Genomic DNA, 19,261 nt, shown 5'->3' with positions numbered 1-19,261 from the left:
TTAGTCTCTTCCTCATGGACAGGATCGAGGTCCAATTCACCTTTGTATCCTCAGACATGCCTTGCAAGATAGTAGGTGCCCAAAATATGTGACATATATGAATATTAAATAAATATATGACATGTATGAATATTAAATAAATAGCTTTTGATAGGGCTAAAATTCTGGATCTATTTGAACTTAGACTCCATTACATGTATTTTGAATGATCTCCTTAATTAATCTACAATCTCATTTTATTCATCTTTGTAATCTCAGAGTCCAGCAAAATGTCTTGAGCATAGCAGACACTCAATAAACGTGTGCTGAATTTCACTGAATTGTCAAACCCACGCAGCAAATGAGCTGGTGGCAAGACAGTCAGATCACTATCGCCTTGCTTGTTATGGGAGCCACTCCACTCATTCAAGAGATGCAACCAGAAGAATTCCTCCCCTAATATGGACAGTTCACTACTCCCCATTAGTCCCTAGGGCAAGAGGACCTGGACAGCGGGTCTCGGCATTCTTCTCTCTACGTGTACCAGGTCACGTGTATGTGAAGGCTGGTGTGTGTAAATAAGTACGTGTAGCAATGCATGTACAGATTAAAATTTGCACCAAAATCTGTATGGTCAGGATGATATTCTAGGTTAACCCTTGGCAGACTTTCTCTAGTTGCACCACCTTGGGGCCAGTATCCCTGGATGGAGGCCACCTACCTGGTGTATTAAAGTAAGCACCTAACCAGAAGATGAGAAAGTGTGATCTCTGGCCCCACCTCGGCCTGTAACCACTTGGAGATTAGCACCGTTAAAACCCCCTCTTCCCATGTGTAGATAAAGACAGCATCTACTTACTGCACAGAGTTGTTACAAGGAACAAATAAGACCATGGAAGAAACGGTGCTTTGAAAACTATGACATGCTTTACATACACGAGGTTTCACATTGCTCCTTGTGTGCATTTGTATGCAGTCCCTGGCCTGGCTGTCCCTGCCCTAGTTTGGAGACAGTGCAACAGCCCCCGCCCCCAAGCCTCCCTCCCTCCCTTCAGAAGCCCTGGGAGCAGTGGGGAGAGGTAGCGGGACAGCTCAGGGGCATTTTCTGTTGGTGTGAGCCTTCTGTCCTGTAGCCCCTGACAGCACTTCAGGACCAGCTCATGCAACCCTGGTTTGTTTCCATGGAGACAGGAAGCTCTGCTTCTCTTCAAGCCTAAGCTAATGGTTTTCATCAAATCCCATTTCCTATGAGACAAGTAAAAATGCTACAACGCTTCTAGCCACACTTTCTCTTTAAATACACTGAGGCTAACAAACATACCTCACAGCCCTCCTTCTACCAACACCCGTGCCCCAGAGATTGGTACCTCAGTCATTTCCACGGTTCATATCCAGAGGGCCATGCGCACTGGTGTAGGCTGCCTGCCTCTCTCCCTTCGATTCTTCTCATCACTTATCCAACACAGGGGCGCCTCCATCCACTGCCTTCTCTCTCAGATTTAGGAAAGCCTTGGTACTAACATTCAAAACTGTCTGCAGGTCGCTGGGAACATGTCCTGGGAGATAAAACCTTCAGAGCTTTTCCCTGGCTTTCAAGTACAACTCCCAACCAAACCCTCACTCCAAAGAGAAAACCTACACCCCCTCCAGAGGCATGAGAGAGCCAGACCAAGCAGAAGAGAGCCCACAGCCCCCTCACCCCGTACACAGAACTAGCTGCTGCTGAACCTTCTGCAGACACCAGTGAAAACCCCCCATATGTGCTGAGCATCAGAATGTGAAAAAGAAACCAGGACAGAAATATTTCAGTCTCAGCCTGTAAGGTCCCTATTGTTAACACTCTTTAAATGTCAGAATTTATTCACACCAGCTGTTCCCAGCTGCTGTTGTCACTTCCTAGGCTTCTCCACAAGGGCTAAGGAGGCATATGCCATTCCAGTCCTGTTTCATCTCCCAATCTGAGAAGGCCGTCTCCCAGTTGGAGAGGAGCTGATGGCCTCACAGCTGGTTCAAGCCAACCCTCACAGGCTGCTACTCAGATGACAGCCACCCGGACCTAACAGGTGGAAAAAAATGAATGTCAATATTATCAAAGGTTATAAGAGCCAATGGCTCTCCCACGCCAGACCCTGGGTTGGGCCTCTGCCTATGAGAGATATCGCTATCCCATTTCACAGAGGAGGAAGCAGGCTCAGAGCAACTTGTCCAAATGCACAATGCTAACAGGAAGTATCATGGTTAGGTTCTTCCCACCCACGACTGCCAGATGCCAAAGCTCATGCTTCTCCCAACATGCCACTCTTTCCCTGCCAGAGAAGGATGCAGGAGAATTAAAAGACGCAATTCCAAACTGGAGATAGCCCATCAGAGTGGATATGGTCAGACGCAAGGAATTTTCCTGTAGGGAAGCATTCTGTCCCATTTCCAGCTCTGTTAAGATACATCTGGAACCCATATTGGAGCCTTATCTGGAACACCAACGACTTGTTAGCACAACATCTACTTTTCTTCCTCTTTGAATGGTAAGAGTCTGACTTGAATTTTCTAAACCAAAACGTGGACACACTTAGGAAGTGAGTAAGGATAAAGAACATCAAATAAGATTATACAAACAAGAGATTATCCCCTCAGTAGAAATACAAGAAGAAATAAGTGTGGTCAGGCCCCTCCTGCAGGCAGTCACTGAGGGAGAAAACTTGAGTTGCAGGTACAGGCTATGCGGAGAGAATTACCCAGAGCAGTGCTTGGGCATAAAGGATGTCAATAAAGGCTCACTGAATGGTAAATATATAAGAAATTCCATTATGTCTTATGACTCTCTGCTCAAGACATATGCTATTAAGAACTCCTTCACAGTGTCTCCTGTTTTTCCTTCATAACCATTTCACAAGTCACCACAGGCTTTAATACCATGATGTTGGACTAATGTGGTTGTTTCTTCCTTAATCCTGCTGAATCTGGTCTCTCCCCATGCTAATCCTCCCCCCAATGATACTAGATGAACGGTCTTACATATTCCTTTCGTCCTACACTTTTTTGTGCGTGCGCAATATTTTTACTTTAAAATTTAATTTCTATTTTTCTCAAAGTGATGTATGTTGAGTTTTAAAGTCAAATATTTTTAAGAGACTTATAATGAAAAAATAACAGCTTACTGCCTCACCATCCCCACCCCTGAATCTCACTCTCCAGAGGCAACCACTTGTAACTCTTTTACCTGTTTCTTCTGTTATTCATTTCCAATTTTCTAAATATTGTACTTATACACTGCTATTTCTTTATCTTACAATATTATAAATTGCTTAAAGACTTCCCTACTGTACTGAGGAACCTAGGATTTTAGTCTTTGACATTCCCTTCCCGTCCCCATACTCTTGAGGCAATTATAGCACCCCCAAGGGGCTATCTCAGAATCCAGTGTTAACAATGTAAATGTGGTTGACAGCTGAGCTGCACAGAGGACTCACTATGCGTATACTCCTGTAGTGGTAATACTTTCGTATTTTGTGAAATTCATTGCTTAGATCGGGAGTGTGTGTATATGCACATATAAATACCTACATTTATATATTCATATATATTTTTTATATATTCATATGCATAGTTTTGACAAAACCATTAAACTCTCCTGAATACAAAAATATACAACAAGGAATATATTAGTTTCATTTTTTTTTAAATGTATCATTTTGAGAGTCCTCTGTCATCCTACACAAATAGGAACTTGCTGCTCTCTAGGCCTCTGACAGCTGTCATCCTACACTTCCCTTCAACACTGTCCTGGGAATCTCCTTTGCCCCATCCTCTACTGAATCCCTTGTTTCCATGAGTATCACGTCTTTCTCTTCCTTCAATTAATTTCTTAGTTTTAGTGACTCACATCCTCCAGTAACTTTTTCAGAAAGAGTGTCTCAAAATATTGCTATTCCAGTCTCACAAATAATCACTATTTTGGCTGGGTATGAAACTCTATCTTGGAAATTTTCGTCCTTCAGAAAGTTTAGGAACTTCTTTATTGGTTTCTAACTTTCAGTGTCACTGAGAAGCCCAGAGCCATCCTAATTCCTGATTCTTTGTAGGTAAAATCCATTGCCTTCCCAATCACCAGAAGCTTTCGGAATATTATCTTTACTGAGATGCTCTGAAATTTCATGATGATTTACCTTGGTGCGGTCTCTTTTCAACAGCTATGCTGAGTGTTCAGTGGGCATTTTCATCATTAACTAATTAAATTCATTTGTTCCCTTTTATCTCCATACCCACCTCCCATCTCCCTGCCATACAAACTACCATTACAATGTATTCAGTGTATTCCTTTTATGTGAATGCATTTTTACAAACTATTATGTGTTCATGTGTTTTTTTAGATAGATGCTATTATTTCACCTTCTTTTTTTCACTAAACTCTATGTTTTTAAGATACTCTATGTTTTCAAGTGCACATGGTATTTGTTGCTCCTAACTGCTACATAGTTTATCATGGTATGCATCCAACAGTTTATCTGCCTACTCTCCCAGTTATGAATACTGAGGTTTTCTCCAACTCCTCACCACGAAAAAACAATGCTGGAAAGAATATCCTTGCACATGTCTCAACAGATCTTTAAATCTGGCAATGTGAGTTTACTGGCTCTGGAAACATTTTTGGCATTTTTCTTTGTTAATTTCTTCCTCTCCATTTCCCTGTTCTCTCTATGGAACTCTTATTAGTTGAATGTTGGATCAATCCTCTGATTTTCTTATTTTTGTTCTATTTTCTAGGTAATTTCATCGACTTTATATTCCAACCATTTACTATCTTTTTATTACATTTTTACATTTTTTACATTAGTGTAAATTCTACAGTCATTATTTTACATTAATTCCCAAGTGCTCTTCTTAACTGCTAAATGTTCTCTTTTTTTATAGCAATGTTATTTGTGAATAAAATTATTTCCCTTCTATGTCTGCTGATATCAATTACATGCTTTAAAGGTTATCTTCTGCTCCCTGCATTGTTCATACTTCCTCAAGTTCCTTTTCTCTATTTTTATTTTGTTTGTGTCTTTTGTGTAGGATCTTTTCTTCAAATGCTGATGATCCCTACCTGTGTGTTCATATTTAAGAGCAAGGCACAAAAGGCTTATTGAAAACTCTGTCTGCACGGTTGGGGCTTGTAGAATGGTGAGTGCAGTGGGTTGAATGGTGCCCCTCCAAAAAGTTATGTCCACATCCTAATTCCAGGAACCTGTGAATGTTACCTTATTTGGAAAAAGGGTCTCTGCAGATGTGATTAAGTTAAGGATCTTGAGATGAAGAGGTCATCCTAGATCATCCAGGTGACCCTAAATCCAAGGACAAGTATCCTCATAAGAGAGAGGCAGAGGGAGATTCTAGACAAAAGAGAAGGAGGAAATATGACTACATGATGCAGCCACAAGCCAAGGAATGCCTGGAGCTGCCAGAGGCTAGAAGAGGAAGGAAATAAATTCTCCCCTAAGCCCTCAAAAGGAGTATGACCCCACCAGATTTTGAACCTCTAGCCTCCAGAACTGTGAGAGAATTAATTTCTCTCAGTTTTAAGCCAACTACTTTGAGGTAAATTATTGCAGCAGCCATAGAAATCTAAGATCATGAGCTTCACTGAAGGTGATGAGTGGGAACCGGTTCTCTGATCACCTTCAAATATCAGTATATGTAGGTCTTTTCTCTTACGATGAATAGTTTCCCCGGAAAGGAATCCCATGAACCCCTTCCAGACTGCTACAATTCTGAGAGTCGTGCAGTAGAAGCGGGCTTGGGAGTATGACATTCAGTTTGTGGACTTTCATTTAACTTTCCTGTTTTCACTCCAGCACATCAATGCCGCCCTCAGAGGCAGCTGATGTTACCATTCCAAGCTCCTCTGATTCAGCCTCTACAGAGAGTAAGTCTTCTAACTTTGGCTGGGATGGGGGTTGGGTGGGGCAGACACCTGTCAGCATTGTTTGGGGGTAGAGATCTAAGGTACTGAGGAGAGCAGATCTAAGAGTTCCTTACAAGGACTTTTGGCCAATCCTCTTCTTCTAGTACCACCCACATTCCAACTCTCAGACACAGTGGTTGACTCTAATTCCTGAGCCTTCTAGGGCTCTCATTTTGCTTTTTTATTGGTATTCCTCATTGTAGGCAATTAAATCTCAGTTTTCCTGCTACTAGGTCAGTCACCATTTACTCTCTGTCTTCAAAAATTTTGTTGACATCTCTCATCTATTGTCATTTTTGCTCTTGTCCTCTTTGTCACTGTCTCCTTCTTTTAAATTGATTTCCTATGGTAGTGGAGCTATAAGGGATGACCAACTTACTTCAAGTAGCCATGTTTAAACAGAGGCACCACCTTATAAATTTCCATTTGAAGAACTTATGCCACTCAGACAAGAAATTAAGTTCAGTTTTGCTTAGAAAAATAAGCAAATCTACCTCTAAAATCTCCCCTTGTTTTAGCCCTCCTATGTTATACCTTTCATTTCGTAAAGTGAAAGTTCCACTCTGGTTAAATTAGGTTGCATTACACTCTCCTCACTCTTCATGACAAGTCCCATTTCTTCATCTTTGCTTAAGGTATGGTGCTCCCCTTCCTGGAATATTCACTCCCATATATTCTATTTTATCCTATTACATATTTTACATCCCAAGCAAAATCCCAACCCTTCATGAAACCATCCCTGACAACTTCAGACTATATATATTTGTCCCTTCCTCAAAACAAATGGTTTGTATTTTATATTAGTCAGTGAAAGAACTCCTGTATCCTAGCTGTTTCAAGTGTTTGCTGTCCTTTTGGCACAACATAAGTTTCTTAAGGGCAGGAACTGTGCCTTATTCTTCATGTGCTCCTTGCAATGCTTACCGTGGCACTGAACACTGAGTGCTTGCTGACTGATGTACACCAATTCAAGCCACAAGTATGATATCTGATGTCCAATACACGATAGAGTAAGAATCTTTTGAGGGTAAAGCCTGTATTTTATTCAACTTTATATCCCTAACAACCAGGACAGTGTTTGACACAGAAGGTCTCTGACTGTTCAATGAATGAAAGGAGGGATGAATAAATGAACCTCACTGGACACCGTGTTCAATGTTGTACCTGATCTAAAGATTTTTTAATTCCAAAGAATAGTAAAGACTATTAGAACAACGATTCACTACTCCATTCCCAGCATCTAGAACAGCATTTGGAAGATAGGGGCTGCTCGGCAAACGTCTTCTAAATGAAGGTTAAATGAATGAATCTGCCAGGAGTCAAGAGCATTAGTTCACAGTTAGAAAGAAGAGGACAGAGATACATTTGGCTTACCCAGAAAGCACTCCCAGGACTAGGTTGAGAACAAAGAAGGATCCAATGATGATGAGGGGGATGAAGTACAGCCAATTCCAGGTGGCTCCTAAGGCATCATTGGTCTGAAAGAAAGAAAAATGCTTCCTTAATACTTCATCAAAATCATCTGCCAGAAGAAGACCTCCATTCCTGCAGCTTTCCACGTAGGATGATGTGACAAGCACAGCACAATACACTTAAACACCGCCTCGCTTCACTCCTGACTTGTGAAGGACACTGCCTCAGCCTCATGTAACATCCTGAATTGGAACAGTCTAACACCCTCACTTAACAGATGAGATAGCTGAACCCAGAAAGGTTAAATACTTTTCCAAGATAATGCAAACAATCACCGGGTTTATAGTGTTTGGTGATGTGGGTTCTAAGCCCTTGCACTCTAAATTGGACAGATTCTCAAAAATACAGAGGTTGGCTATGTCCATCACTCTAGTCCATGGATGCCGGCAAAGGCCTTGACAGGGTTGCTTGGGAGAAATTAGTGTCATCCACATCCTGCTCAGCTCTTGACCCTGGGCTCTGGCTTTCTTTCCTCCATCATAGTCCAATAGTACAGAGCTAGACCAGGCCTGGCCCTAGCAAGGCTCTGGACAGAACAAGGGATAAATCTAGATTTGAAGAGTGATCCCTGGCTCTCTCTCTAATGCTAACACACAGCGAGCTGAAAAATGCATGGAAATCTACATTCTGGACTCTTGTACTACAAGTGAGATGCAAGGCCCTTGGATGGCAGGGGGTTGAGGAAGAATTATACCACATGACTTAGCCAAAGAAGCAACTCATGGCAGAATGTCTTATTAGGACCTTGAAAAAGTTTTGAAGCATTTTTGAAAAGTCCTCTCCGACACCTGAGCCTCTCAACTAAGCTTTGCCTTGACTCTCCTTCCCCATGATATCTACCCCAAATCTTTCTAAATACTCCCCTTGAATTGCATTATACATATGCAGGGCTTTGAAATCCCCTCAACCCCACCTCACCCCTGAACATGCAAGCTTTAATACCTGTTTGAAACTCAACAGTTTCTGGAAAGAAAGATATTTCATTCCCAATTCACCGGAGAAACAAGGCCATCAAAGTCAAATGCTATGCTTAAAATTCACATGCTGAATTAAATTAATATCTAAACACAGAATTTCTATGGAAAAGTGTTTCTTGTCCCTGGGATTTACCTTTTTCTCCCTCTCACTATTAAACTTTGCAAACATATTTTGATTCATTGTCCCCATGCTTCCCATGGACTTCTATGACATTCTACCTTGTTTTTCTGCCAAATTATCGTATTTTCTCTCTGCCTCCCATTCAAATACATCAGCCCAAAGAACACAGCCTCCCATTGATCATGGCAGCTATCACTGTACTAGGTTCTTCCATTAAAAATAGCTTCTAAGGCAACCTCTTTCACCAAACTTGTGTGTTTTGTCTGGTCCCTACACTGTTCAGAGAGATGATTGTAAATGAAACAGAATAAAAGTTAAAAACAAATGCCTTCTGAACCAGATGGGGCAAAGGCAGGGAGCTGCTGACTGCAGTGTGTAAGATGTAGCTCTTTAGTTCAACCAGATCTGGTCAGTTAAATGCAAGCAGGGAAGATGGGGGCCAGACCTCTGAGAAAACTGCTTCTGATTATCAGAAGGAAGGTGCTGAAGAACTAAATGCCAAGGGTCACAGGGGTTCTAACGGACATAGGAAGCTGGGGTTTTCTGATGTAGTTGAGATATGGTCCTTCCTGTGAGCTGAAAAATGGATTGAATGACCTTTGTATAACTAGCTCTGTCTTTATTCATGATTACAAATGCCACATTTTGTAAAGACTAGTTAGCTCAGATGGTTCACCAGTAATGCTCCAGATTGACAAGTTTCACTCTCTCTATGGCTTAGCAAGCACCCCACTTCCCACCCCTCGCCCTTAGCATTCTTTGGCAGCAAGGACTGAGTCTGCTTCCAGCATCCAGATCAGGGTTCAGTTGCCAATAAACATTAGTTCGTGTCAGCAATGGCAATGATGAAATTGTGAGTTTTACAGTGTCTTTGGTCCCAGGAGTGACTGGGCTACAGTTTGAGGCTGGCTGGAGCAATTTCATTCGGGTGACTATTTGCCAGAGATGCTATAGAGTGAAGAACATTTCCCAAATTGTGTTCTTCTCATTGCTAGAGCTCTGGAAGATATTAAAATGTTCTGTGGAAAATGAGCTTCTGTAACCAAAGAAACTTGGGAAACACAGTAGATTACATTTTCCCCTTAGCTTGTGAGAAGACCCACAAAAAAGAAGCATTATTAATTTTTACTCCATCACTTCAGGCAATTCCTTGATTATGAAACCTCCCTCTTCAAAGGAAATCTATTAACTAATCTGTTAATCTAAATCTATTATCAGAATATATACAGCTTGTGAAATGCAGGGACTAAAGGACTCCCCTCACTGGCCCAGAGTCTGGAACGTGCTTCTCAATTCTTCTATAAAACATCGATGAGGAACAGTCTCTTTATTCAGTGTTTTGTAAAAATATTTTGGTTTTGCTTTAACTAAGACAAGAACCTTAACTGTCTGCTCATTTCTGTATCTGGTTCCTAACAAACTGTTTGGCACACATAGCTGCTCGATTAATTGATAAATGACCACAGTTTGAATAAGATGATCATTATGCTTAAAATATACCAAAAAATAAAAAAGAAGAAGAAGAAGAAATCATTCTGATATTCCCCTCTCACTCTGTGGAGATTTGTAAATTACTGAAAAAAAAAAAGTCCTTCACTACAGCATTGGGGCCAGTTGGATGAGAAAAAGAGGAGGAAGGGGAGGAGGAGAAAAAGAATCTCTGGCAGGACACCAGAAGCAGCACTATGCCCTGGGGGTTATTAAAGATGACTGACAGCTTAAAAGGTTCTTCTGGAGAAAGCAGAGTGACAGCTCCCGCGATTATTCACAAACCTTTTAATAGACCTGCCGCACCCTCCCTACACCTTTCTCCTCTCCCTCGGGTTTCCTGGCAGTTCTTCCCCTCTCATCCGTCCTAGCCAGGTGGCCTCACCCTCACCTCACGTGCCTGTCAACGGGTCAAGGACACATGCAGTAGGACAAGGTGACACACCTCAGCAGGAAGTGGGCAAGCAAAGGACTTCACACTTTCCTCCTCCAAAATGACGGGGTTCCTTCTGATGCTAATTAGAGCTTCAATCTCCTTCTTCTGATTCATCATTAGCAAAACCTTAAAATTGTCCAGTGTAGGAGAGACAACTACTAAAGCGTCTTTTGAGATTAAAAAAGAAGAAAGTAATCGACAACTCTCAAGGCAGCAAGTGCCCATCTATCATGTGAGGTGGGAGGCAGGAACACCACGCAGAACGCTGCCAGTTCAACCCCAGAGTTGTGACTGTGTTCTCTCTGGGGGTATGCAGGTGTGTCTGTGTCCCAGCAGGAGGGGGCAGAGAGGAGGGTTGCCTGTGCGAAAGGGAGAATTTCTACTTTTCCTCCTTTCTCCACCGTGCCCCTCTACTTCTGCGACTCTCACCAGCAGCTTGTATGTAGGAGCATCACGTTTTCTTTTCTCTAGTGACTCCTCCTTCAAAGACAGGGGACAGCCATGCTAAGTATTTTGAGCAAGAACCTGGGGAAGGAGACCCATAGCTTTCCAGCCATGATGCCCTGGATTCTGGCTCCAGGAGAGCGGAAGCTTCCCTGCCCAGAAGGCTGCTGTGGAGCAGTTAAGTGTAAACGAGGTCCCTCCATGCAAAGAAGGCTACCAGCCTCTTCATTCCACCCCATTCATGGAACACCTACTCTGCGTTAGGCATTACAGAAGAGTGCTTTTCTTTAGGGTAATGTCCTCTTATTTAAGGTGCTGATTCTCCTCCCACCTGACCCAGCCAAGCCCCTCGGCTGGCAGGCTGGCTGCGCTCCATCTTTCTCACCTGCCCATTCCCTGAGCGACACACACATGCACACGTGCACATGATGGGGGTGATAACAGACAGAGAAAGCAGTCGGGGGTGGCAGCCCACCTGCACAAGGAGTGCTTAGCGGGTACCAGTCCTGAGACAGTGGGAAAGCGTTCCTTTGGGAACCTGCCTGACTGGGGGTGGTGAGCGCCCCCACTCCCTGCGTAAACAGGCACACTCGCCAATTATCACATTAATCTCAGGGGTATGGAGGGAGCTGGTGGAAAGTGGGGGTGGGAGGAGCAGGACTGGAGAGAAAGATGGGGATGGAGATAGGAAGAGGAAAGGGGTCCCATGGTTCTCCTGGCCTGAAGCTGTTTAGGCGGCGCTAGGCCCCCACCCTTGGAAGCAGGTCTCTATCAGCATTCCACAGGGCTCTGTGGAAAATATGCTGAAGGATCTCTTGTATGTACACCCCTTTCACAGAGCAGCTCTGACAGGGAGGCTGAAATTTATCTGAGTGGGGAGGCTGAGAGAGTTGAGACCAGGAAAAAGGAGGATACTGATTCCAGAGTCCTTTCAGAAAAAAGGGTCTCTGTGGCACACCTGCTTCCCAGGCCGGAGGCAGTGCCTGCCGGCAAGCCCTGGGCTGGCCTACAGCAGGGTTTCTCAGCCAGGACACTACTGGCAGTTTAGGCTGGATAATTCTTTGTTGTAGCGGGCTGCTCTGTGTGATGCAGTAGCAGGATCCTGGCTTCCACCCACTACATGCCAGGGGCACTCCCCCAGTTGTAACTACCAAAAGTGTCTCCAGAATTGCCAAATGTCCTGGACCAAAATGGCTTCCAGCTGAGAACCTCTAGCCTAGAGGAGGCTCTGTCTCAAGGAGGATCTTTGGAATTACCAACTGAGCTCCAGTGAAGGGATGGTTGGAGCAGCCACCCTAGGTGATCAAAAAGGCTAGGCCATTCATCACAGTAAAAGCATCTGTCCAAGGCCTCTGCTCACCACCCCAGGGAAAGAACATTCAGAGAGGGCGAGAGTGGGGAAGGAAAGGGACAGAGACCAAAGACTGATCCAACCGCAAAGCACCTTCCCTAAGGGCAGCACACACGGGCTGGCCCCTACCCAGCTGACTTGCCTCTCCTTGGCCCCCACTTCTTTCCACCCCTTCATTCCTCCCTCGCCCCAAGGGACTTGGAGTCCATGTCTCAGAGCTGAATGTCGGATTTTGTTCAACAAATTTGTGGACCACATCCTATGTGACAGATACTCTCCTAGGTGCTGGGGATAAATGATAAGCAACACAGCCTGAGGTCCTGGCCCTTGTGAAGCACAGTATAAGGGGGAGACCCACATTAAACAGATGAGCACACAAATATTCGTACAACTGAACTGTGGTGAGTGCTGTGAAGGGACCACACAGGGTGCTGATGTGCAGGTGCTTCTCCCCCGGTCCAGGAGGACAGGAAAGGATCTGCTGAAGCTTTCAGAGAAAAGAATCAAATGAGATCTAAGAAGCTAATTTGGCTGAGACAGCAGAGGCCAGGAAGGCAGAGAAAGGTTTATTTTGGAGGTAAAAGAAAGAGGAGGAAAAGGTTAAGATTAAGAAGTGACAAGAGGTGGGAGACATAGGAGAAAAAGGAGGGTAGGGAATGCGCCATTGGAATGAGCTCCTGCCACTTTGCAACAGCAGCCCCCCAGGTCCCTGTGTGGATGTTATACCGAAGGTACATGAATCATAAGGGTATCCCTTGACAGAGTTTTTCAAAGTGTACATACCTATGCAACCAGCACCCAGACAACAACAGTGCTTACTGCAAGACCCTTCCTAGGTGCCACCCCCCTCCCCTCCAATGTAACATTGTCCTGACTTCCATAACCATCAGGTAGGTTGGCCTAATTGGGAAATCACATCTGAACATTTCCCTGCATCCAACACTGAGCCATCCCCATTCCCTCTTTGCTCAGGACTCACATTCAGGATAGCTCTCTCGCACTCCTGCCTCCTACCCTCCTCCCTGCCCAGCTCTCACCTGTCTGGGTATGGCAGATTCTGCGCTGCCTCCAGCAGATCTCTTTTACTGGCAGGTCACACCTTTCCCAGCAGCCACGAGTGTCTGCTGCTAATGGCTCCCACCTCCACCCTTCTCAGAAGTTGGCCTCTGGCTGACAGACCCACCTCACCTGGGAGTTTATGCCTGCCCACGGGGTGGGGGCAGTAAGGATGGCCTGTAGCCAATAACTAACTAATGCAGGGGTATCAGGGGCCCAGCCCCTTTGCCTCTGGGTGGGACAACCTCTGTGGTAACAGTTCACACTCTGGAGCTGCCTGTGGGATCAGGCTGAGGTTAAAACTTCTGAAACTACATCTTTGTCTAGTATTTTCCCCTGACCTATCCTGCTTCCTTCATATCCCTACAAGTTTCTCCTGAGAGCAGTCCCTCAATAAATCATTTCCCCAAGAATCCCTGTCCCATAGCCAGTTTTAGGGAATCTGACTTGAGGCATTATATCCCTTTTTCATCAGGGTTTTGCCCGTGCTTACAAAGCTGGTAACACCCCTCCCCGAGTCATGCCAGTTGGATGGTGTTTCTAAGGGCAGAGCCACTGCCCTCTGACCACACCCCTATTTTAGGAAAAGGACACAATGTACAGTGTACCCTACAAGCCACTGGGCAATTAAAAGGCTATGGACCATCCAACCTGGTTTCCTGCAAACCAAGAACTCTAGCCATTGTTTTGGAAGAAGATATGAGGAGGCGTCATCCAACTCATCTGGCAGAAGAGGAAACTGAAGCCCAAACAAGGAAAGTGACCGGGAGCAGACCTGGGGCCACATTCTAGAACCACAATGGGCCAACCTCTTGAGAACCCTTGACTCTCCATATCTCATTGAGCCCCAGGTCTCTTAAAAGCAATCCTTCCCACACTATTACCACCTTCTAGGGGAGTAATCTAAAATAATAAAAATAATTAAAAATAAAGTAACAAAAAATAAACAGAAAAGCCAACAGTAGGATCTGGCAGCCAGAAAAGGAGAGCTGTCTTCCCAGCCCCCAGGCAAGAAAGAATGGTGGGGAGCAGGTGGAAAGAGCGAGGACAGAGAGCTCTGAGCAAAACACAACCACCTGCTGCCACCCAGCAAGGAGGCTGAACCTGTCAGTGCTGAAGGCAGCGCATTTTATTATGTGTCAGATCCCCAAGCATATTTAAAAATCATGGTAAGTCTCCCCGCACAAACAAGCTCCAAAGGCAGCATCTGGCTTAGCCAGGAGCCCACTATAAGCGATCAAGGCTCCCCACACATGCTGGCTGTTCCAAGCCCCCTAGACTTGATGGTCAGCAGCCACTTTCTCCCGCTTGCCTGGAGCGTCAGTGACCATCACTGAGGATGCAGCAGTGCCTTTGTCCAGATGCAAAAGCACCCTGAGGAGTAACTTTCTATTGGACATTTCACCACCTATCTTCCCCTTCTCCTGCCAGTGGGAAAACAGAGCAGGACAAGTTTGGCAAAGAGGAAAGCCAGAGAAAAACAGAACACCCAGCCTCATCCTTGATGATACCAGGGCAACAGGTCTTCAGCCAGTCGCTAGCCAGTTCTCTAGTCTATCCTATGGTCCTCAGGGGTCAATCCTTCTAGTGACCATTATTTACTGCCTTTCCATTGGTCCCCTGTCCCTTCCAAGTAGCCAATCACCATTTTCCATTCAGTCTAACATGAGTACTGTAACTTTCATCATCTTGTAGGCTAGAGATCTAGAAAGAATCACAGCGTCTTACACAAACCCTTCATCTCACAGATGAAGAACTTAGCCAAAAGCTAAGTGATTGCTGAGAGAGATCCACTAATTCGTTACAGAAGTAGAAGTAGGATGCAGGATTTCTGACCTCTAGTCCACTCTGTACAGCCCTTCTCTTCTATACCACTTAGTTCCAGGCTATACGTGGCCCTGTTCCCACTAGAGATGGTTCCTGACTTAATGAGGTTCAACTTACAATTTTTCGACTTTATGGTGGTGGGTTCCAGCATGGGAGCTCAATCTATGGTTGAATTGCATAACTCTGAGACAAGGTCAGCTGTGGGATTCATCTTACTTAAAAGATTTACTGAAGGATGAATATGTCTACATTGGAATGGATTGTTTCATTTTTTTTCACTTTTGAAATACACATACACACTTAAATCATCTTGTGAGACAACAGTACGTGAGTGTGTGTAAAGGTTTCTACTGCTTTAAATAAATCTTTAAAAACCTGTTGATCTTGTTCAACTTCTTATTCAATGCACTTTTGACTTATGATATTTTCAACTTACGATGGGTTTATCCAGATGTAACCCCATCATAAGTCGAGGAAGATCTGTAGTTATTTTGCATGTAATTAGTCTAGCCTCATGATCTCACTTGGAAGCTACCTCAAGTTGAAGACCTTTTTGAGAATATCTCTCACTTCTGAAGGTTAAGAGCACAGAGCTCAGACCTGTGAACACTGCTATCTGATTTAATGAAGAAAAGAGAGAGGCTAGAGATGTCCTGGAAGGCTTCCTGTGGCTATACCTTCACCTGCACTTGAAGTAGGAATAGGATTTAGATCGCCCAATCATTGGAGGAAGACAATCTAAGGAGAGGGAAAGGTTGGAATGATGAGGCCACAAAGAGTTGCTGTGGCAGTAGTGAGAAAAGCAAGACAAGATGAGGAGGAGCAGGTCGTGGAGGACCCCTGATGATGGCCTAAATCATTTGGATTTGCTCACTTCCTATGAACTCCTCCTTCCTTCTTCCCTCTCCTATTCCCTCCCCCTCTGCCAAACCATGAGTTCTCTCATCCTGGAAAACACTGCTCAGTCTCTATAAGGCTTCCCCTGAGCACATCATTCTACTATACTCCAGAATTCCTCCAGCACTTAGGCACACCCCACAGTTGCATACATATTCATTCAACACTTTTGAGTGTGCACTCTGTATAAAATGACTGAGAAAAGAGTCCTTAAGGGCCTTGGTATCCATAAGAAGGCCAAGTCATGAGTATAAATACCTATAATAGAAACCAGACCATTAAGTGTTACACTTGGGTTTTTGTTCGTATTTATTTACAGACCTTCTTTATATGTATTCTGTCTCTTTCACATATTGGTCCTCTCTTCCCATAAGGATTGAATGTTTCTCAAAGACAGAACTGTATCTTCTATTTCTCTGTTCACTACTAATGCCTAGAATATTATTCTACAAACAAGAGATTCTCAATAATGTTGCTGACTAATAGGGGATTATAACACCACTAGCATTCTTCTGTTTCACAGGCCTAGATGAGTTTCCATTTCTAGAATATAAATACATCACCTGTAAAATGGCATCTCTGTTGACATACAGCAAGTACCCTTAGCTAACTCAAACATTCAGCACAGCACATAAGAGCAGACACTCAAGAAAAAAGCTTCAGATAATCATTTTTCTTGGCTTTCATTCTTCCCTCCACAAGGGCTTCTGAGCAGGTGAATTAATTTATCATTGAACGTCCCTGTTTTAATTAATGATTGTATGTCAAACACTATTTAAGGCTGGTAAGCTCAGTTGGTTCCCTGAAGTCCCAGGTCAGTTAGTTTCATTTATTTTGTGGCCATAGGAAGCACTCTAACTCCTTAGTAAGAATGGCTTGAAAGCAAGAAACCATGGCTTTTAAGTCTTTGTATCTTCAGAATCCAAGACAGACCCCTGGAAAACAGGCCCAAAAAACCTTCACTGGTGTTGATGACAGTGATAATGAAATGCCCAGTCCTATGCGCCTATCAATCATCTGAAGGCCTGAGAGTACATGGGTGAGGCTCTCCACTCTGGTCCTACTGGATCAGAGTTTCTCAAAGCACACCGGGCTACAAGTGTGCCCAATTATCACTCCACTCATGTCTCACAGCCGCTGGCAAAGCCTGGCACAGCCGGAGTCCCCAGGCTGGTCACCTCCACTTGTGAGCAGCCTCGTCCATTTACCCCAGTGTCTTACAAATGTTATTTTCTCTGTGTGCCATGATGTGAAAAAGAACGGAAATCACTGTGCCAGACGACCATCTGTCAGGGACATCGAGGAGGGAATTCCTCACTTGAGTAGGTGCCTACATCAGACTACAGTTGTGAGGTGCCCACTCAGACCCATATTCCTCACTCTGCTTCTCCTCTGTCTCATGGACTAGAATCTCGGGTTCTGATTCTACACTCCCCCGAACCTTCTCTTCTCATCTCTTGATTTCCACTGTCTTGCTCATTATGATGTTAGAAATTCATCTTAGTTCTTCCTCTTTCCTCTAAGATACACAAAATTCATTCCACTGTGCATTCCCATTGTTTTATGGGTATAATAAGGTCGAAACACAATACAGATAGTAAAATAATAAATGTTCACTGTTTCCCCAATCTGGGAACCATTGGAAAGAATCCCCTTTTGCTTTCACCATTCTCTGCACAACTTTCTTTGCTGTTGTTAGGGTGGAATGTACTAAGATCAATGACGATGAATAACACAAGAGTGCATCTAAGCTGTTGGATGGCAGCTCCAACATGGATGCAGTCAGACCTTTTCCTGGCAGTACTAAAAGGATCTGATTACAACACCTTTATCTAAACATTTTCCTGTGACTTATATCCTAAAGCTTCAGTGTAACTGAGGAGAGAAAAATAATCATGGCTTTCACTTGTTAAGCATCTACTCTATGCTGAACACCAAGCCAGGTGCATGACATACATTAACTCTACTCTTCACAACCACGTGCGAGAGAGGTGCAATTCTAAGTTTACATGTTAAAAACAAACAAAACAACAACATAATCCAGGCTCAGAAAGGCTAGGGGATTTGCCCAAGGCCCCACAGTCAGTATATTGTAGAAACCAAGTTGAAACCCATGTTTGTCAAGACACTACATTGTATTACTTCTTATGTGTCAGGTGGGGGTGGGGGAGCAGATAGATAGAAATAACGGTGTTGTTTAACTTGGAACATATTAGAGAACAGAGCTATGGAGGCAGGCATTTACAACAGCAATGCCAGCAGGAGAAGCAGTTTCTGACCAGGCGCATATTGTAATCCTATCCAAATGGTATATTGTTTCAACTCCTTTGATGTCTATACCTTAACTCAGTGGTTTCTTCTCTGCCCTGGATGTCTGATAAGGTTGGAAGCCTGCCACAGCAGGTTCTCTGGCCAGCAGTGCAACAGCCACTCTGTCGCTAGGGAGATCTTATAGAATGGGACAAGGGATCCCCAGCCACAGTTGGTTTCAGTCTTGAGAGAGGGAGAAGGTTGTCATTTCTAATCAACATATCTCACCCTGTCTCTACCCAGCTTAAAACCCTCCAACGGCTGCCCTTGCCAAATCCCCTACCGAGCCTGACCCGAGCTGAACCTCTCTACTCGTCTCACAGCCCCTGCCTCCCTGCATACCAAGTGACACCGCCACACCCCGCGTCTTGCAATGCCCTCGTATGCCATGTTCTTTCCTATCTCTGTGCTTTTGCTTGTGTTGTCCCCACTACCTAGAATATCTTTTCCACCTGTCCAACTGGAAAGCCTCGATGCATACCCTGATTAAATGTTACCTTCACCAGGTAAAGTTCCCAGAGTCAGTCACTCTTCATCACTCCCTGCCCTGGATGCTACCATACTACTGAACTCTGTATAGAATCATTGCTCGCCTGTATGTCATTTTCCAAAGATTTGACAGCCCTCAAGAACAAGGAGTAGGTCTTATTTGTCTATGTATCTGTCCAGAACCCAAATCAGCTGTCAGTAGGTGCTCAGCAAGTGTTTGTTGAATGAATAAATAAATAAGTAAGTTCATAGGCTGAATGTATGGCTCTGATTAAATCTAAGACAAGCAGAAGGGAGGAAAGAAAGAAAAGGTGATGAGAAAGAGGATTTCTGAAAGCGTTAATTAAATGCCTAGAGGTTTTTTTCATCACTAAGAGGGAAAGTGAGAGGATAATTAGAGGGGGTTTATCAGGGATTATCACGTAATAAGCCCTTCCCAGGTGTATCCTGCTGAGAAGGACCTCATCCT

General features: G+C 44.0%; 1 protein-coding gene across 1 annotated transcript in view; it reads right to left on the bottom strand.

Moving 5' to 3' along the window:
- Nucleotides 1–19,261, bottom strand: part of CACNA1E (calcium voltage-gated channel subunit alpha1 E) — a 407,275-nt gene that overhangs the window by 129,814 nt on the left and 258,200 nt on the right. The window contains exon 9 of the mRNA XM_046683555.1: nt 7,298–7,401. Within this exon, the coding sequence (XP_046539511.1) occupies nt 7,298–7,401 (104 nt within the window). The remainder of the gene's footprint in view (nt 1–7,297; nt 7,402–19,261) is intronic.

The sequence above is a fragment of the Equus quagga genome, chromosome 13, assembly GCF_021613505.1.
Source record: "Equus quagga isolate Etosha38 chromosome 13, UCLA_HA_Equagga_1.0, whole genome shotgun sequence".
Lineage (NCBI taxonomy): Eukaryota > Metazoa > Chordata > Mammalia > Perissodactyla > Equidae > Equus > Equus quagga.
This window is presented reverse-complemented; position numbering and strand designations above follow the sequence as displayed.